This window comes from Rissa tridactyla, chromosome 23, assembly GCF_028500815.1.
Source record: "Rissa tridactyla isolate bRisTri1 chromosome 23, bRisTri1.patW.cur.20221130, whole genome shotgun sequence".
NCBI classification, from domain to species: Eukaryota; Metazoa; Chordata; class Aves; order Charadriiformes; family Laridae; genus Rissa; species Rissa tridactyla.
The window spans coordinates 1,490,718-1,511,922 of NC_071488.1; the positions used below are offsets into that span (position 1 = coordinate 1,490,718).

The window sequence follows — 21,205 nt, forward strand, 5'->3', positions numbered from 1 at the left end:
CCCCGGGCAGCCTGGGACATGTATAAAAGAGCTGAGGGCTTCACGGCCCTCTATCCACCTTCCTCCACTTGACTCTCCTGATCCACAGGGTAAGTCCAGCTCCTGGAAGCCTCTTGGGGATCTCTCCCTGCCTCCCTTGATGCAGCTCCTTCCCCGCACCCTTGCCTAATCCCTGGCGTCTTTTCCAGGACTCCTTGCCTGCCTGAAAGATGTCCTGCGCCAGCCTGTGCATCCCTTCCTGTGGGGTGGCCGCCCCGGCCCCGCTGGCTGACACCGCCAACGAGCCCTGCGTGCGCCAGTGCCCCGACTCCACGGTGGTGATCCAGCCCCCGGCCTCGGTGGTCACCTTCCCCGGGCCCATCCTCAGCTCCTTCCCACAGTACAGCGTTGTTGGCTCAGCGGGAGCCCCTGGCGTTGCAGGGGGCTACGGCGGCACTTTTGGAGGCCGTGGTGGTTATGGAGGCCTTGGGGGCTATGGGGGCTATGGAGGCTACGGGCTTTCTGGGGGCTACGGAGGCTATGGGCTTTCTGGGGGCTACGGAGGCTATGGGCTTTCTGGGGGCTACGGAGGCTTTGGGAGCTGCGGATATGGTGGCTGGCGCCGTGGCCACAGGTACCTCAGTGGCAACTGCGGGCCCTGCTGAGCCCCACGCCGTGTCTGGCCAAAGTCAAGGGAGAGCTTTGGAAAATACCCTGGCACATCGTGACATGACACCTGAAGGAAGGACATCCCTTTGGCATTGCTGATCTGCAGAACGTGGACATCTGGTGCCTGCTTGGGGCTCAACTCTCCCTCCCTCCTGCCCCACCTCAGCATCTCTCCGGGACTTGTTGCCCCGTGAAGACACAGCCCCTTGCTGGCTACCTGCTCCTGCAGCATGGCTGCTACTCGCTGTCGTTCTGCCCACTGGCAGGAGATGTGTCTGCCCTTGGCACGGGCCCTGCTCTTCTCCCAACTCCCTCCTCCCCTGGAACTGCAATAAAAGCTGTCTTGCATCGCAATGTTGAGCTTTGATTTTATTTGGTCCTTCCCCCATACCCAATACCCCAAGTGACACCACGGGCTCCCAGGAGTGTCCCAGCCAGCTCCCACCCGTGGCCTTGTTAGGAGCACGTGCGAGAGCTGCCTGGCTTCCTCCTGCCTGCCCTTGGGCATAACGTCCCTCTGCCGGAGGTTCACCCAGAGCAGGACAGTTCTCATCTCCCTCTACAAAAGCTTCTTTCTCTTTCCCTGCTCTGTCTTTCCTCCCGGCTGCACCAGGGCTGTGGGGATTGGGACACCAATGGAGCCACCCCAAGGGCAAAAGTCCAGGTCAGAGTCATTTGGGAGGCCACAGGTCGTTAAGGGAAATGGAGAGCAACCCCCAGCACCTCCCCAGCTGCCTTGTCTCCATCCTCTCCACATTCATGCATCCTTCACGCCCTTTTCCTGTTATTCCTCCATCTCCCACTGCTCCCTGGAGCACTTTTGGTCCTCTCTTCCCACACTGCTTGAGCAGAAGCTCTTCCCAGAATTCCCACCAGCAGCCTGAGGACACGCCTCTGCCCAGCAATGACAGCACAGCTTCCCACAGACCAGGGCTCTGGACCAGATTTTACTGGCGCTTTGCTTCTTCACACACCAGACAAAAAAGTAGCCCACACCGCCACATCCCCCAAAGCAAAAATCCACAGGACCGTGACAGGGTCACCAGAATGCCATTCCAGCACCGTGCCGTCAGAGGATACATAGGGGACATCACATGAGCCAGGAGACAGCAGATGGCCGAGAGTCATTGCAGGGGAAGCTGGGTAGATATGGGGATGGATGACCCATCTTTTCCTGAGCTCACCAGCAGTGACCAACATGCTGCCACACTGCCCTTCCTGATGCCTCTGGCTGGAACTGTCTCTGCCCAAGACCACCTTGCAGTGCCAGGATCAAAAGATCAGCAGATACTTGGGGAAGGGAGGGACCTCAGGAGGGTGGGCAGTCCAACCTCCTGCTCAAAGAGCTTAGTCCTTCATGTCACTGGATACCCATGGCCATTTCATGTCTCTAAGAGGAAACTTGGTTGTGTCTCTCCCGCCCCTTCCCAGTGGCCTCCAAATCAAGCTAGACACAAGGGCATGGCCAGCACGTGACAGCAGTCCTCTACATGCAGTGGTTGTCTCTACATTTCCCTGGACTTACAGATGTGACCACTAACAAGCCAATAAAAGGAGGTGATGCCAGGCATGCTGGTTCTGCAGAGGATTTGGAAGAGCTGCTGCAAGACACCTGTGGCACTTCCACATGTTTGAAGTGGGCTTTGGGAGCGTATTGTGTTCATTGCTGGTGGGAGACCAGAGGAAGCTCAGTGGGATGTGCTCTACGAGACCCCGCTGGGACCATCATCTTCACCTGTAACACACTGAGCAAAGTGCCCAAAGGCTCCAAGGGCACCACCCTGGGAGATTCAAACAGCCCAGACTGAGATGCCCCGATGTTTGGGGGAAGTGAGGAAAAAGAAGGAAGGATCAAGAAATACCATGAGTCAACATTGCGACGCAAGACAGCTTTTATTGGAGTTGCAGGGGAGGAGGGAGTTGGGAGAAGAGCCGAGTCGTGGCCAGGGTCTTGCCCTGTCTTGTGGCACTAGGCAGAGCTCAACCGAGCATCAGCCATGCTGCAGGAGCAGGCACCAAGAGTGAGTCTCTGCCATAAAGGGGGCAACCACTCTTGAAAGGATCCTCGAGCAGGGCAAGAGGAAGGTAGAGCTGGGCAGCAAGCAGGTGCGAGACATCAGAGCTCTGGAGCCCAGCAATGCCAAAGGGATGTTTTTCCCTTGAGTGCCATGTTGAGATATGCCAGGGGCTTTTACGGAGCTCTCCTTCGTCTGTGGCCGGACCCAGTGTGGAGCTTAGCAAGGCCCGCAGTTGCCACTGAGGTACCTGTGGCCACGGCGCCAGCCACCATATCCGCAGCTCCCAAAGCCTCCGTAGCCCCCAGAAAGCCCATAGCCTCCATAGCCCCCAGAAAGCCCGTAGCCTCCATAGCCCCCATAGCCCCCAAGGCCTCCATAACCACCACGGCCTCCAAAAGTGCCGCCGTAGCCCCCTGCAACGCCAGGGGCTCCCGCTGAGCCAACAACGCTGTACTGCGGGAAGGAGCTGAGGATGGGCCCGGGGAAGGTGACCACCGAGGCCGGGGGCTGGATCACCACCGTGGAGTCGGGGCATTGGCGCACGCAGGGCTCGTTGGCAGTGTCAGCCAGCGGGGCCGGGGCGGCCACCCCACAGGAAGGGATGCACAGGCTGGCGCAGGACATCTTTCAGGCAGGCAAGGAGTCCTGGAAAAGACGCCAGGGATTAGGCAAGGGTGCAGGGAAGGGGGCTGCATGAAGGGAGGCAGGGAGAGATCCCCAGGAGGCTTCCAGGAGCTGGACTTACCCTGTTGATCAGGAGAGTCAAGTGGGTGAAGGTGGATAGAGGGCTGTGAAGCCCTCAGCTCTTTTATACATGTCCCAGGCTGCCCGGGGCATCGGCCAAGGGGCGGTGGCAGAAGCCCCAGCTAGTCACGAAATCCAGAGGACAAGCTTCATGACACAGATTGTGATGCGGGACAATTAAACCCCTCTTCATTGAGGACAATGCCCTGCTATTGTGCCCTGGAGAAGAAAGAGGTGATGGGAGGGACAGACTATGACACAACATTACATGAAAGTCAGGGCGCTGATGTGGCTGAACTCATGGCACCAATTAACCCTGATCTGTCCATAATCCTTCACTTTGCTGACGTAGAAGGATTTTTGGGCATCTTGCAGAAGATTGCTGTGACCAACCACGCCAGACTCAGCAGAAGCCCAGCCATGTGCTCATAGCCAGCAGTGCCCAGTGTGCTTGTGGGGAGCATGGCCACGTGCAGTCTGGTGCTCTGTGGGTGCTCGGCCAGAATGTCCCAGCACAGCCCTGAGTGCCCAGCTGAGTAATCAAGCATCTCCACAGAGGACTCAGGGAGGACCATGCCCAGAGACATGAGGTCGTAGGATCCAGCAGTGACCTGGTCCCATTGCTGTTCGTCTGCTCCTCCTTATACGTCCCCACTCTCAGAGGTCTCCTATGTGCTATCCCACTGCTGTGCCCACCACGTCTCTACCAGTGCTCTGTGCATTTGGGGTTTTGTCATGCATGGGACCCATCTCCTCTTGTCTTTGCATGTCATCAAGTGAAAGCAGGACCTAAACATACCAATGTCATGCAGAATGTTAGATTTTGCGAATTAAGAAGCGTCTTTGGACCCCAAGACCATGATATGTGTAGCCATTGCTGGCAATTGGACATGGTGGAAAACATCCTGAGCCTGCCCAGCCTCCTGGTGCCTCAGTTTACTGGCTTGTAAAAGGGAGCTAATGAAAGGTGTGATGGCTGTGCGCAGAATTGAAAGCACTTCTGCAAGATGCTCAGGACTCTTCAACATAAGTAAAGTGTGGGGGGATTAGGAATAGATTAGGGTTTGCTAATGATGCCAGGTCAGCTACCGCAGAAATTTTTCTTTCATATAGTGTTGTATCACTGTCTGTCCCTCCCATCACCTCTTTCTTCTACAGGGCACGTTTGCACACCAGTGTTCCCAATGAAGAAGGATATAATTTTCTCGCATCACAATCTGTACCATGACGCTTGTCTGCTGGATTTCATGACTAGCTGGGGTTCCAGCCACCGCCCCTTGGCCGATGCCCCGGGCAGTCTGGGACACGTATAAAAGAGCTGAGGGCTTCACAGCCCTCTATCCACCTTCCTCCACTTGACTCTCCTGATCAACAGGGTAAGTCCAGCTCCTGGAAGCCTCTTGGGGATCTCTCCCTGCCTCCCTTGATGCAGCCCCTTCCCCGCACCCTTGCCTAATCCCTGGCGTCTTTTCCAGGACTCCTTGCCTGCCTGAAAGATGCCCTGCGCCAGCCTGTGCATCCCTTCCTGTGGGGTGTCCGCCCCGGCCCCACTGGCTGACACCGCCAACGAGCCCTGCGTGCGCCAGTGCCCCGACTCCACGGTGGTGATCCAGCCCCCGGCCTCGGTGGTCACCTTCCCCGGGCCCATCCTCAGCTCCTTCCCGCAGTACAGCGTTGTTGGCTCAGCGGGAGCCCCTGGCGTTGCAGGGGGCTACGGCGGCACTTTTGGAGGCCGTGGTGGTTATGGAGGCCTTGGGGGCTATGGGGGCTATGGAGGCTATGGGCTTTCTGGGGGCTACGGAGGCTACGGCCTTTTTGGGGGCTACGGAGGCTATGGGCTTTCTGGGGGCTACGGAGGCTTTGGGAGCTGCAGATATGGTGGCTGGCGCAGTGGCCACAGGTACCTCAGTGGCAACTGCGGGCCCTGCTAAGCCCCAAATATCCATGGAGTTCAGCGCTGCATCTGCCCTCAGTCCCCGCAGGCAGCACCTCTTGTCTTCCACCACCAGATGCAGAACAAAGCTGTCAGCCCTTCTTTAGGCTGTGGCAAAGCAGCGACTTGAACTTGATGGTCCTTGCTTGTTTGCACAGAGTAACCTTGCAGTTCTCCAGCTGGCGACTTTAGTGTTTCCGGCACTGCCTCCAAAAGCTCCCCTCCATCTGCCGTACAACGAAGCTGTACTTGTCCTCGGATGAGACTCCTCTGCTCTGCCCGACTCTGAGACCCCCAACCTGCGATAGGAGGGGGAATCTCTGGCGTGGGGCCCTGGGTTGTGCCTCGCTGCAGCCTTATGATTTTGCTGTTTCCAATTAATTGTTTCTGTGTTGTTTTGTTTCCCGCCGTTACAGTCTGTTGCATTTTCCATCCCAATTAAAGAATCTGCATTGCAGCAACAATTTTTTTTGGTCTGAATTTGTTCTTCACTGTGGCTGGAATTATGTCAAGAGCGGAGCAATGATGTGAAATCTCAGATGGAATCATAGAATCCTGTAGGTTGGAAGAGACCTTTAAGATCATTGAATCCAACCGTTAACCCAGCACTGTCAATTTACCACTAACCCGTGTCCCTCAGCACCACGTCTAACCGGCTTTTAAATACCTCCAGGGATGGTGATTCCACCACTGCCCTGGGCAGCCTGTTCCAATGTTTGACAACCCTTGTGGTGAAGAAATTTTTCCTAACTGCCAATCTAAACTTCACCTGGCACAACTTGAGGCTGTTTCCTCCTATCGCCTGTTCCTTGGGAGAAGAGACTGACCCCCCCTGGCTACACGCTCCTTTCAGGGAGTTGTAGAGAGGGATAAGGTGTCCCCTCATCCTCCTTTTCTCTAGGCTAAAACCCCCAGTTCCCTCAGCTGCTCCTCACAGGACTTGATCTCTAGACCCCTAGATGGCAGTTCATTTGCTAAAAACATTTGTGGAAGCTCTGAATTTCTCTCATAAAAGGCTTTTGAACTGCAAGGTAGGGGAGCTACTAGCAAATGCTTAGTTTTGTTACCGAAGACAGATTTCAAAGGTGAAATACCACTTTCTGTTGTGTGAGGTTTATAGAGGAATGAAAACTAAACTAGTGGCGTATTTCTTTCCCATTCATACTCTGCGCCCTGTGCCCATGGGTCAGTGATGATGCTCGGGGTGATGCACAGAGCATGCACCCTGCAACATGGCCAGGGCATTGACCAGTGCTGTCACCTTTAGGTAGCCTGGGGGCATCCTTCCCCCTGTCACCTCAGGGAAGCTCTGCAGCATGTAGTGGTGGTTGTGGCAGTGTTAGGTTGACGGTTGGACTTGATAATCTTAAAGGTCCCTTCCAACAACCCAGACAAATCTATGATTCTGTGTATCAGAGGGCTGTGTGTTTCTCCACTCTGCCAGCTGCACCCAGATATTCATGTCTTACTTTGGGCTTCGCTCAAAGTGCTGGAAAGGTGCTCTGTCCTGAGATAGATGTGGTAAACTTGGAGCTGAGCTACCTGAGCATTCACAGGGACTGCTCTTACAAGGGGCAATTGCCAGGGACTCAGCTTGGTCCTGGGGAGTGTCAAATGTTCAGCACGTGTTTAATGACATGGAGTAGAAAAGTGTTCCCGGGATTTTGTAACATTTGCACTCAAAGAAGAAACACGGAATACCTATGAGCAAAGATAAATATACTATAAATTCAATTGATAAACAAAAGAAGGAAATGATTATGTGGTAATGAAAACCAGAAGACATACTTTGGTACATAAAATTTATTTGGAATGAGACAGCTTTTCTACAATTCTGGAACAAAATCATACAGACTATAAAGACCATCTTTCCAGGGGTTCAGTAAGGCTCTGGCTAATCACCAGGGTCAAAGTGTTACAGTCTATAAAAAAATGTTTTTTTCTCCTTTAGCACAGTTGCTGTGCGCAATTTCTAGCATCCTAAGTCACCTCTCTAAACTCAGTGCCAAGAATATAACTGAAATAAGACAAAGCACAATGTAAGCAGATGACTAAACCGGAAAACTAGAGGATAACAGATCTAAACTAAAGGCAAAATGAGAATATGCACACATGAGCCTGCCTTTCCCAGGTGCTGAGCATTTGCAGCTCTCATTCTTTTCAGCTGGAGCCAGGCAGCACCCAGCACTGGGGCTGGAACCTGTGAGCTCCACCCCCAATTTACATCTCGAGTTTCCTTTGTTGCTTCTTTAAATTACTCTGTGCACACCAGGCATGAGCTTTAGTATGTCCGCCGTTTCCCAGAGCGGTATGAATTGCATGGATGTGTCCATTGGGAAGAATAGGTGTAGGAGTACTTTGGGGCACACCGCGGCTCAGGTCGGGCAACGATCTTGGGGGCAAGTTTCTCCACTGCTGCGTCCAGCCTCCCCATCACCTCCGCTGGCAGAGGTGCTGCAGCAGGGGGCTCTGCCAGGGCCACCTCGGAGGGCTCGGATGCTCCCACGACGGTTTGCTGCGGGTAGGTGGTGAGGATGGGCCCTGGGAAGGTGACAACGACGGGTGGCGGGTAGATAATCACCCGGGAGTCACCGCAGGCCACCACGCAGGGCTCGTTGCTGCTGGTGGCCAGGGGCTGGGGACACTTTGCCTCGCAGGGGTTGGTACATGCCAGCTGGTTGGAAGCCATCGCCTGGCTGTGGCAGGGGAGTGCCTGCAATTTGTGTGCAGAATTAAGAAAAAACAAATAAAAGGAAAAAAGAAAAAGAAAAAAGCCACTATGCACTTAGTTATTGCCACTTGTAAGCTTGGCTGTAAGAGATCTTTAGACAGAGATAAATCCAATAAAGACAGCAGTTGAACTCCTCTCCTTGTATCTGCCCCCTTTTACTTAGCCAGCACCCATTTGTCCTTTTGAATTTGCTGCTTTAAGCTTGCTCTCTTTCCTTTTCTTCCTCTGGGAGCAAAAATCCTCCCTGTTGTGTGCTTGCTCTAAAACAGCCATCTGCCCCAAAACCTTCCAGTCCTATGTAATATTCCTGGAGACAAGTCTCAACCTGTTCCCCCAGCATCTCCCTTCCTCCCACACACAGCTTCTCAGAGCAGTGCCTGTGGTTTGCAGCTGGGGTGTAAGGCAGCGAGGGGGGTGAAAAATAAAAATCTGTATTTTTCAATAGATTTAAGTGCTGAGTAATCTGTTTAGCAGCCTGCTTAATTTCCTATATTATTTTCCTTGTGGATACCTGTTATTATCAGGCACTAAAATGTTCCACTAAAACACAGAAAAATGAATGGCTAAGAATAAATGGGGGGTTAAAAATACTGGTTTAATTGGTAAGACATATCACTTAAAATATTTATGTTGTGGTGATATTATCAACCCAAATCAGAAAATTGTAGCTTCAGCTAGGGTATACGCATTGAATAGTGTTTATTTCTGTCTTCAGATTAAACCTTCACATAAAAGCTAGCTCTCCATGGTATAGCATTGCACCTTTTTAAAAAAACCCACACTTGTAAATCAAAGATAGCTTATAGTGATGAAAAAGGCAAAGGTATTATTTTGTTCTCAATTAAGTCCTGTGTGCTGCAGTATACTAGAACTGCAGTCCTTGAGACCATTTGGAAGATGAGGACCAGGGGAGGTGGCAGCTTTGCAGTATCCTTACAATAAGTACACAGAAAATGCAGGATGTTTCTAAAGCAGATGGTGGGTGATTTGGAGCTAAACTCTGAAATCAGTAAGTCTTATCTACGGAGAAGCAGTATACAGGATGCTAAAATACGTAGCCAGCAACACTTTCTGTATATAAACTATTACATTGCCAAGCAGAAAGTAAAAAAATCCTGAAATCAACTTTCCTCCACTTTAGGAGCTCAGTGCTGTTTTGCCCCAGGGCCAGCAGCATGTCGGGACCAGGGAATGGGCAGGGCACTGGCTTTTGGGGCTATTTACTTGTCTCAACTATATTCAGGGGAAAGCAAAAGTATCCTCAAATGTACCATTGGGGGGGGTGCGGGGGGGTGGGGGTGGTGGGAAGAAGGCAAAACCCATGCATATCATTTCCCCCCAAATACCCTTAGGTTAGAATGTAGCTTTGACCTGAGAAAATGCTTCATTTAATTTCTGTAAAAACACATTGAAATACTAGCAAAGTTTAAATAGAGAAAAATGAAAGCTTATTTCCAGTTACATTAAGTAATAATATCTAATAATCACTTAGTGTAGCTTGTTGCAACTTCAATTAAATTAGCTAAGGATGGGTAGGTTACAAACAGCAGCAATGCTGCATGTCTATAGCTACACAGAACTAGCTTCCAACAAGGATTTTACTTCAATAGTTATAGAATCACAGAATCATAGGATGATTATCTCTGAAATCCCCCCAACCTAACAACTGCTGGATCCCATAATTATGCTACATATGCAAAAAAAAAAAAAAAAAATAAAAAATGCTGAAATCTATTCTCAGAGCTCTTCTGAAATTTTTTCAGAACTAAGAGACTGAAATTCCTAATTCTCCCATAAAATTAACAGCCCAAAGCAGTCTTGAAAGTCCCTTGCTTTTATTTTTACATTCTTTATCCAGCATAGAAAGCATCTGTAGAAAGATGCTTACTAATGCCTCTGAGAATCAGAATATTTATGCAGGATTTAGTCCTGATTTTAACAAAATTAATGCTAAAGCAAAATTAAACTCAAGGTTTTTATAGTGGTCAAATCGGACTTACTCAGTGTACCGGAGAGAACAAGTCAAGAGAAGTAGCTAGAAAAGCCTTGCGTGGAGAGAGTATTTATACCCTTTCTCGGATCGCCTGGAGGAGCTGAGACACCCTTTGTGTAAAGGGCCTTAATTACTTATGAAGCAAACTTTGTTGCATGTATTAGTCCTGTAGTTGCAGTAATTGTTTTGCTCACTGTTTATGATTATCTAAAGCTGAGTTAGGTAATAATGCAAAATGCAGATGGTAACTTGCAAGTTCTTTTCATCTTGAAATTTCCTGGTTTCACTCCACTGATTTCATTAAGAATTCAAAATACACGAAGAATTAATGGACTTCTGGTGACTTATCTTTGCTAAAAGCATGACTGCACAGGGAGTCTCCAAGATGTCAGTGGCACAGCGTGCCAGCACACACAAGATTTACTTTCCTTATTGGAAATGCCAGCTATTATCTAGTATTTATCTCCATGCCTAGATAAATTTCTAGAAACATAGGGCTTGTTTTTCATCTGATATGATGTTAATGGAGTTTACAGAGGTCTTCTTGCCTAAGCCAGAGGAAGTATCTGGTGCAAAAACTTGAAAGAGCAAAACTGTCACAGAGTTATCTTTTAAATAAAAATGAAGCCATCTCCAATTATGAAGCTTAAAATGAGGAGTTGATTAAATAAATGTTTTACATATTTCATTCTGCATGAGGTCAGAGCAGTCTCCAAATCCACGAGGATGTTATTACTATTAACATAAAATAATTTCCATGTATGACATACTAACTAACAGATGTTTGTGAACTTCTTTGAAATCTCATTTCTTGATGTCTCCAGAATATTCCTGATAAGCTCCACAGCCCAGGGGATCTTTAGGGGTGCCTCATAAAATAAGAATAATTAATGCCATCGGTGCATCGTGTCATAAACACATGTATTTAAATGTGCTTAGCCTTTTTCTGCAAGAAGCTTCCCTCTGGAGGGAAGAGTGAACTGATTTCTGGGAAAATGGGTGTACTACATGTGCACTTGGACAAGGTCCTCTTGGTGGCCTCTGCCACTGGAGGGAGCCTCTGTGTCCATGGAGCCTCCCATCGCACACAGCACCTCCTGGCGCAAAGGGCTAGAACTGAATCCCTCAGTCCTGGCTGCGGCAGTGCTCAGTCTGTGGGCATGTGCCATGGCAGAGGTAGCCTCAGCTTTTCATGAGTTGGTCCTAAGAAGGTAGGATGAACGTTGTGTATGTCAGAGGAGCTCACAATTCAGCTGAAAATACAGTCTGGATTATTATTTTTTTTTTCTTCTCCTCCCTAGATTTTCAATATCTCTTGGTTCTTTTTGGTAATTCCTAACTGGAAGACCACTCCCCACCAAGGATGCGCCCCAAAATTGCTGTTTCAAAACATGGGTATTAAAGCACATATAGTAAGCATGAAATTCAGCCCTACAGAAGGATTCTAGTTCCGCACTCTGGATTCTCTTCCCAATCGATCTCTGTGGCATTTCAATGATTCCTGAGAGAAATCGGAACTGAATGCTGCTGTCATATTAAGATGCAGTCGCTAAACTACAACATAATTAACTCTTCAAAATTCTCTTATAATATAGTAATACTATACAGAATTTTCTTTTTTTCCCCACAGTTTTTGTGTTGCGCTCTGGAGTGACTAACAAAGGGAATAAAGGGCAAAGAGTAATGCAGACTGCACACACCACAATATAGAATGTTAATATTGTCAGTGCCTATTAATTTAAAATTGTTTTAGAAAATTACATCCTTGTGTAAGGCAGGGATGGGATAATAATGACTTTTGCCTAGCTAAGATATGGTTTGTGTGGCCAAACCAGTTCTGTTCAACTTCAGAGCACAGAAATTTTGTTTGTAAAGCTGAGTCAGGAACACTTGCTAATGAAGAAATAATCAAAGGAAAATGCTTGGGGATGGATTCTCTGCTGATGTTGGTCTGCAACATTCATTCTCTTCACTTCAAAGAGGCTCTACTTTCTTACATCATCTGAACACATATTCTATCAGCAAGAATTCTGCCCATTAGGCAAGTATAAACTGAAATATAGGTGCAGATCTGTAGTAAGAGTCAATTATGTATTAGTGTATAGATCCACTGGTTTTTACACTATCGGAAACTGTGGCTTTCTGATTTTATACAAACTACGAGTGAAAGTTGAATAATCCAAAATTTGAGGCAATGAATCACAAGATAATTAGGACAAGGCCAGAAATGACCTTGATATATCTCCTTTAAGGTGATGCTATTGCCCAACACTAGGCGTCACCTACAGCTATTATCATAATACAACTATTTGCATAGGCAACATATTAATAAGTGTTTGTGAAACATTTTCAGCCCTCAGAACATTCCCATGGTGTTTAATTATGCAGGGTGTTTCCAGAAACACCTCATAAATCCTGATTTATGGCAGAAAGAGCGTGATTTAACAAAACTCTATAGCTACCTGAAAAAAAATAATGCGTGGACTGGGTATATGACAGGGTGAAGGATGGTCTTCTCCAAGCATATTTGTCAGATCAAGAGAACAGACCCTTTTCTGAAGGTCTTTTGATAACATTTGGCAGGTAAAAAGGGGAAATTTTCAGGTATGATGGCCTCATGATATGCGCTGGCTGGCTTCTTGCTTTCCAGCCTTGTCAGGACTCCCACAGTTTTGGGGGGCTGGGGTTCACTGGCTTTTCTTTGTCTTTACCACATCATTTCTAGGGCTTAGCAGAGTGACGAAGAACCCCTAAATGCAGTGGGAGAACCCAGGACTTTTTCTTTTTCTTCACTTCTAGCTGGGATTAAAATAGATTTTGAATACAGAATATAACAAAGAACTGCCCACAAAATATCAGTTGGCATGAGAAGCTTAGAGGAAATGAATGTTGAAGGAGCACAGAAGGAAAGGGAATGAAGGGAGTAGGGCAGAAGAAAGACATCTCCCTCACCATGTGCTGATCAGAACTGTACCGAAATGTATCGCAATACAACAAAATTGAAATGCTGGCGTGTTCAAAGCAGGAAAGCAAATTATTTAAATTATCTACAATCTGTTTGGAGTAACCTACGTTGCATGCTCTCCCTGATCCCAGCAAGTATTTTTTTCTTTTTGGTTAAACCTGTTTCTTGCTGTGTAGGTGAAAACCAGAGTCATGTGGTCACAAGATGCTGACTTAACTCCGTAATATTTGGTCCCCACAGCTCCCTCTGGTTGCCCCACATGGCATTACACGACCTGCCTCATTTTCCCTCTAAGTCTTGAGTTTCCCGTTTCTCACCCAATTCCCAAGCACCCACCCCTGCTCTGCACTGTACAGCATTAGGCAACAGCATGTAGGTAACAAACTGGTTTCCTTCTGTCATGTGTAAGGTGCTCAGTTCTTGTCTTAAGTGAATTGTTATCTTTCTTCAATATGCATATAAATATTGATGCTGAAGATGCTGGTTGGTTTCCTGGAGTTAGATAAGACCAGACTGGGTTATATGTACATCAGCTTTATATTACCTGTAATGTCATAATCAAAATGAAGGCTACATTGCGTTGGCTATGAAATAGCAACATAAGGGACAGTCCCTGAATGGGATCACATCTTGGATCATCAGTCTGACCTGTTGAAGGATGGGGAAGGAGCTATTGTCACCATTTATAGATCAGGAACAAATGCATGAAAGTAAAAGGCTGAACTGACATTCCAGGTGAGCACAAGTTAAGGAGAAGATGGAGCTGGGCCATTTGTGGAGGTGTGTGGCAGGGGAATGAAAGGTGATGGGTACAAACTGAAACGAGAGGTTCACATTGGCATAAGGAGGAGGGAAAAAAATATAAAGAAAAAAAATGCCCATGAAGGGGATCTTCAGCATCATAGTCTGATTTCAGAATTGGTCCTGTTTTGAAGAAAAAGGTGGATGAAAGACCTAAGAAAATGTTAGAAATAAAGAATTAGACCCTCAGCTGGTGTAGGTTTGCTTTATCAAGCTTTAACATCTCTCTATCACTTTCAGTTATTTTATCTGAAATGTCGTGTGCAGATCTGAAACACGGCTTTAAAGAATAGTTGTTTCCTGATGAATAGGGAACATACAGCATCAGACTTGGCGTATAAAAAGGAAGGACAGTTTTCAGTTGTGTGGCATCAGAGCTTGCTGAAACACTGATTTATAATACTGTAGTGTGGTGTCTGTAGAAGACGATGTACAACCTTCCCAAAGTTCTTTGAAAGTATTTGTGCCCAGCCTTCAACAGGATGTATTTAACAAGTGAATTTTTCCCCCGGGGGAATCCCACATATTCATCTCAAATTTTAAAGACGATTTATGGCATGGAAACCTGAAGTTATTTAATCAGGAACAAACCACAGGAATGTAAACAAATTATGCAGGAGAATGAAAGAAGTATTTTTAGCAATCTGTGGGCGTAGCAGCTAAATCTGATGTGAGTCATCCTGTGTCCTCCCTGACAGACCTCAGACTTGGGATGGCTACAGGGTGAGAAATGCTGCCCAGTACCTGGACCTCAGCTCCCACATACCTGCCCTGGGGGGGTGACTTCTAATGGACATTGAAGGACTCAAGGCTCGAGAGCTAGAACTAATGATATATGGACAAAGTATCATGAATGAAACTTTTATGCATCATTTAAAATGATGTTATTACTTGACATTTGAATGTAAGGAGTCAGATAAGATATGGTTTGATTCATCCCATTTGTTTGTTCCGATGTTTTGTGCAGGAAAAGCAAAAACATGTTTGAGATGAGGATTTTCATCTTGTTTCTTCTCAATAACTGTAGGCAGGTGTTATTGCACGAAAGTTCCTTGAGAGGGCAGACCAAAAACTTGGTATGAACAATGTAAAAGAAGTTGCAAATTTAGGAAATAAGGAAAGAACAAGAATGTAAATACTAACAGCGGTGTCTCCTAGTCCTGCACCTAGGAGAAGCTCTCTGAAACTGGAGAGGGAAATTGAAGGATGTTTGGGAGAACTGGGAACGGAGAGTCTGTTGCGTGGGAAAATTTTGGAAGTGATGAACAATCCCTTTGCACATTCAAAGCTTATTATCAGATGCACCTGAGCTAGATGAATAGCTCCTTGATAGTAAAGATCTGATTCCAGGACATGTAAATTGAGTCACATGATATTAACTTTATAATAGGCACTTTGCCTATGTAAATCAATACAAAACACTTAAGAAGTATTTCAAAACTCTTTCCTTGAGGACAGTTAGAGATTTCCCACTGAATAACTTTGCCCCGGCCGACCCTCAGAGAGGCACTTCCCATTGCTAGAAGCAGTTGGGTGTGTAAATCTGATTAAATCAAAACCCAGCCAGTATGGAAACCGTGCAAAGCAATAAGAACAGACTTTTAGTACACAATCTTGGCCTGAGTGATCCTTCCTTCCCCTTCCTGCAGACCACGGCCACATGGAGCTTCCCAGCACTGACACCAGTGCTGCGCGCCCCTGCCCTCCTTTAGAGCATGGCTATTGCCCAAAGGGCTGGCCCACATTGCAGCTGAGTGTGTTCACAGCAAAATTACCTGTGGCTCATATGTAATGTCACTTATGGTAACGTTGACTAATGTGGGTTTTGCACAGAACCTTGCGGAAGGAGAAAGAAAGGACAGACCACATCGACTGGTTGCAGGCTTTGGTCCAAATGAGGAAGGATCTTCCAGTGTAGGCAATAGGACAAGCATCGTGGCTAAATCTGTAGGGCAGGAGTGGTGGTGGTAAACAGCGGTGTGACCTTAGTGGTGGATGGCAGCTACGAATGATCCACTTGTTGATCTGTTGTTAAATAGACCTTTACTGGAGACACATTCATGGGGCTAGAGTGTTCAAGGGTACCGATACTCAAAATACATGAATATATTTGAGCAACCTCGTCTAGTGGGAGGTGTCTGTGCCCAAGGCAGGGCCATTGGAACTAAGTGGTCTTCAAGGTTCCTTCCAACCCAACCATTCTATGGTTCTATGATTATGTATTCATGCACAAAGCAAACTGAGCATGACGCGTAACAGATTGATGAAGGGAAGAGCGATATCTGGATTCCACTGTTCTGGGATTTGTCCCGCACACTTTAAAAGGCATTGGGGTATGCCTGGGGCAATTTGTTTAAAATAAAAACAGCTTTTTATGGAAAAAATGCAAAATAATGATCTCACCTGAATAATGATGCTTGCAATCCTCATACAAGTATTTCTAAAGTGTAGGTATTGCTCAACATTTGGATGCCTAAATCTGAAGGCAGAAGCTTAGTTTTGCAATGCTCTGCATGTGTACAAATATAATTAATGTTTATGAAACATTCTGAAAACTGTATTTGTTATTACTGAAAGGATCATACAGGAGCCATGTGAAGCTGGGTTTGATTTATGGAAAAAGAAGTTGCGGATTTAATTTGCAGACTTCAGGAACTTGAGTAGATTAGTATGGAGAAAATATCCTGGGGGATGGGGAAGGCTGTTGGAAACGCAGTGCCCTGGAAATTATAGTGGGGAAAAGGTCCTTGTGTTAAAATCTTGTGAGGTAGCAGCTTCTGTCTCTGACTTAAGGCTGTGGACTTTGATGTAATTTTTCATGGATTTACTGCTCCAGGCCCAGCCAAAAATTGTCCACTTTTTAAAAGGTCCTTTTTAAAAAAATAAATACATTTGAAAGCACAGAATTACGGGGGAGGGGGAGGAGTGATTGATCCTTCTGAGTCACAGAACATAGATAATTAAAAGCAGAATCGCTCCTCTGCTGGGCCCGCAGTGTCTCTTGGGGGAGAACGTGAGCCCATTAATAACTCATTAGTCCTAGCTATTACCGTGTGTTGCCCAATATACATATATTCTCTTAGCACTATTAAGTTGCATTGCAGATTCTTCTTGCGCAAGTGGTCCCAACGATGTAACTCAGAGAGGGTTATAGTGCCCTGCTGCTGCCTCTACATGCTTGGTCAATGATTTTTGTCCTATTTTTGGGGTATAGTCTTATGAGTAGGCTGTGAAATTCATTCCAGTACTTCAATTAATCAAAAAAATCAGCATCTGCTGAGGAGGCACCTGCCTGGGAAGGAGTGTGGAGGAGGTTTCATGGTGCTCCATGCAGCTTTCCATGAACCTCTTTGGAGGTGGACTGGCACTGCCCTGCACAGGGTACAGCAGTGTCTGTCTTCCATGCAGAAATACAGTTTGGATGAGTTCTTGAAAAATGCCAAAGTCATAAATATTGGGTGGTGCTGTACATGTACATGCTGTGAATGTTGGCATGGGTGTTGAGCCTCAGGAAGGGGACGATGCCACCTATGGTGGGACTCACAAGGGTTAAAAAATGAAGTGTAGAGAAAAAAGGAAACCCAAAAACCTCATGCTGCATGACAATATTTAATGGGAAAGAGAAGCTGAATATACATGCGCAAAATTAGATGGATAAGATATAATCAGAAGAGTTCCAGGACTTCATGAGGGTCTACAATGAATCTCCAGTTGCATGATTTTGCATAGATTGTTTTTTGATCAGAAGTATTTTACAGAGAAATCTGTGATTACAATTGCTTGAAGTTATTTTTTTGCCCTGGCTTGAATCTAACGAGATATAGGCAGAAAAATAAGCTGGGAAACCATTACATCACGGGTCTAAGCAGAAATAAAGTACAAGAAAGACTTACGAATGCTAATTTTAAGAAATGCCAAGTAGAGCTGATTTATTTTTTTTTAATGGTAAATGCTGTTTTAGCAAAATATACAAGTGAATATGAAATTTGATAAAATTTCATTTTGGAACCCAAGATTTTCAGTCATGTAATTTTGAAATATTTTATGCTTTTTATTTTGAGAGAAATTGATAATAAAAAGTCAATGTTGGCATAAAAACTTGAATTTATTGAGACATACATTTTTATCAAACCAAAAATATATTTTTGAATATCTTGTTTCTTGGAAAAATTCTATTTTTTTAAATTTCATCCTAATTTTGAATAAGATCAATAGTGGAATTTCAATTTCTTGCAGATTGGAAATTCTAGTCCTCATGCAGGTCTAGTGTCAGGAAGCCATGCTTTTATGGACTCCACTGGGAACTGTGGGAGCTCAGCACTTCTATGATCCATTATCCATAAACTTAGCCGTGATCTGTCTTACTGTTCAGTTCTGCTTTTCAGTTTATCCACAGATATCCATGTTGGATTTAGGTTGGCCTGCAAGTTCTATAACAAAATGGATTGGAAAAGTGAGGAGAAAAAGGATTAAAGTTTCCTGTCTCATAAAATGATAATCCTGAGTTACATGCCGTCCCAGAACCACACATACCCCTAAACCCGGGAGATCCCTTGAAACTGAGTAAGTTTCTGATATCGAACAACGCAGTAGATCCCACTATGGTTTGCTGGGGGAAAGTGGTGAGAGTTGGGCCAGGATATATCACAGAATATGGTGGTGAGTCAGGGTCCACTATGTCCACTATTGTGTCGGGGTATTTAATGACACAGGTCTCATTGGAGGTGAGGGCAAACGGCTCAGGGCATATCACCCCCGGCGGCAGGCAGCACTCGTAGGGAGACATGTGGGAGATCCAGACCTGAAACACAGGAGGAGGGGAGAAAAGGCAGTTGTTAGTCCAGCAAGACACTTACGCATTAGATATCAAGATTTTGGGAAGAGACGGTTGCGTGCTTGATATTGTGATTGCTGGCAAAAGGGGGAATTACAAGGTGCAAATAGCTCAGGTGATAGATAAATATTTGTCCAGTTTCCTTTTCCCATCCAGTAACTCTTCTCCTTCTTAAGTAACCCTTTTGAACTTCATTGTTTCAATATCTGATGATATTTTCTAGATCACCACTATTTTTATCCTAAAATACTCTTGTGCTATTTCTTCTCTTCTCTTCCCAGGATTTTCAACGTAGTGCACTGCTCTGTCTCACTCCTATTGCCTAGTCAAACCCTGCTGAAAGCCATAACCCCTACTCAACTCTATGTTTTAAACTTCAATTTTAATCCTCACAGCACTGGCAAAACCAAAACATGGGGGTGAAGCTAGTTACCTCATCTCACCTGGTTAGAAGTGGAACAGTATGATCTGGGATGGAGATCCACCCATCTTTTATTAGTCTCATTAAATATCATCTGAATTACATTACCTTATATTTGAAATCACACAGCTCTTTAAAACTGTACCTGATATCAAAGCCAGATTTTCCTGGGCATTGTATAATTATAGATTACCAGGCAGTTCTTGCCCTGAATTGTGCCCACACTAATTAGGCAAGGCAAACAGAGTGAGGGAGAAGTGATAATTTTCTTCACTTCATCAGTATGAAACTGATGTGGAAGAGATTAAGGGCTGGCATAAACGATGGGCCTGAACTGATTTCCCAAATGAGTACCACCATTTACCCCAGGGGTCTGTGCAGGAGAGAAAATTCAGGGCAGATTTCTTGTGTTTCCATCTAAACATCTAATTTTAGCCGCACACCATCGTTGCCTTCTCCAGTCCTCAGGGCTGCACCTTCAGCTTTTCCCAATTGACCCCATGCCTTTGACTTCAAGGTAAGAAAAAGGCAACAACAACAGAATATTTTTACCAGATAAAGACCTGGGTTGGAAATGGCTCATTTTGCCTTGGGAAAAAATCCCTACCATAGATCAGTCTTAAGGGTAGGGATACTCAAGTGGTCCAATGCAGGCGGACAATTTGTCAAAACTTATCCTAGTACTCATGAAAAGAGGGGATGAAGGAGCATTCCTTCTTGTACATTACTTCTAGATTTGGAATTCAGCACTATAAATAGTTTTTAAACAAACCCAGTAGTATAGTGGCTTTTTAGTAAGAAAAAAATTTGAGTTCCTGTCTCTAGGATTTTGAAAATATTTAGGACAAGTTCTCCAACAGTTAAAAGACACCGTAGCTTCCTTGAAGACAGCTGAGGGTGAGAACATCATAGAAAATTATTTTTTAAAAAATGATAATTTCTTTATTGAAGCCTAGTCTTTACAATATGAAAAGAATGCTTGCCAGTATGAAATTATTGGGACTCTTTAGAGTTCTGAGGGTTTTTATATGCCATGCCTGGTGTAAATGAACTTCTGTCCTGAACACTAACGTAGTTTGCCAATGCCAGCTTTCACCTCTGAAGTGTAAAACTTAAATTGACTTAAAACTAAAGGACAATAGAAAGTATATTTCTGGAAGAATACCCCCTTGCCACTTCCTAAGTTTAACCTATCATTTGATAATATTTAGATAGCAATAAGTAATTGATTCAAAATTGACTTACCCGGATCACCAAGGAGAAGAGTTTAAGAAAAGTGATTAGAAGAGTTCTACGTAGCAAATGCTTTTATACACTTAGTCAAATTGCCTGGAGGATGTGACACCCTTTTTGCATGAAGTCCTAATTAGTTGCAAAACAAACTTTGCTGCATGCATAACTTCTGCAGGTAATGAAACTGTTTTGCTCTCTGTGTTTGTTAGCTATTGGATCTTCACATAGCGTGCTAAATACATACTACAGCCTGCAGGCAGGATTCACTTTAACATTTCACAGGTCAAAAAGAACTTGATATACTTCATTAACCACATTTCAGTTATATCATGAGTTGATCAAGCTTTCTTTTGTTGTTCCCCCCCTCCCCCCGCCCTTCCAGCCTCAAATTCGGTCTGTGAAAGGGATTCAAGGGAGCACCAGTAGCACTATTTGCTGTCAGGGAACAGGGTTTTATTTTCATTTCCCAAATCTGGCGTGTAGTCCAGTGTGGAAGAGAAGAGAGTTTTCCTCTGAAATGTCTTACAGAGCATTAAACTTAACTGTATTCAGCTGTTATTCCTCACAGTGAATATTCACGGATGAGGAGAACAACTCAATAAATTTGTAGCCCTTTTCCCAATGCGACCGATCATCTCTCATAGGATGGATTCCTCTGGAAAGAGCTCGGTGTTATCTAACATACACTTCAGGCTTTACAAATAGCGCTTGCACAGGGTTTAAGTGGAGCATGTGGATTTGTTTCAGGTGTCTTTGCAGGGTTTGACCGTGTTGCAATTAAAGTCAGGTAGATGCCACCCATGTTTCTCTGCCACTGACTCAAAGTGAAGTCACAGAGAATCACACAGCTGGGTTGGTGGTTGGATTTTTTTTTTCTTTTTTTC

General features: G+C 45.6%; 4 protein-coding genes across 4 annotated transcripts; 2 read left to right on the forward strand and 2 right to left on the reverse strand.

Annotated features, from left to right (window-relative positions):
• The first annotated feature begins 209 nt into the window (after nucleotides 1-209).
• LOC128900960 (claw keratin-like) lies at nucleotides 210-644 on the forward strand. Its single transcript, XM_054182663.1, has one exon. The coding sequence runs from the start codon at nucleotides 210-212 to the stop codon at nucleotides 642-644; it is 435 nt and encodes a 144-aa protein (XP_054038638.1).
• A 2,238-nt stretch (nucleotides 645-2,882) lies between these two features.
• LOC128900962 (claw keratin-like) lies at nucleotides 2,883-3,290 on the reverse strand. The gene has a single exon (XM_054182665.1). It carries the CDS (start codon nucleotides 3,288-3,290, stop codon nucleotides 2,883-2,885), a length of 408 nt encoding a protein of 135 aa, XP_054038640.1.
• A 1,616-nt stretch (nucleotides 3,291-4,906) lies between these two features.
• Nucleotides 4,907-5,341, forward strand: LOC128900975 (claw keratin-like). Its single transcript, XM_054182678.1, has one exon. It carries the CDS (start codon nucleotides 4,907-4,909, stop codon nucleotides 5,339-5,341), a length of 435 nt encoding a protein of 144 aa, XP_054038653.1.
• Nucleotides 5,342-7,624: 2,283 nt separating this feature from the next.
• On the reverse strand, nucleotides 7,625-8,032 carry LOC128900859 (feather keratin 4-like). Its single transcript, XM_054182439.1, has one exon. It carries the CDS (start codon nucleotides 8,030-8,032, stop codon nucleotides 7,625-7,627), a length of 408 nt encoding a protein of 135 aa, XP_054038414.1.
• Nucleotides 8,033-21,205: the final 13,173 nt, after the last annotated feature.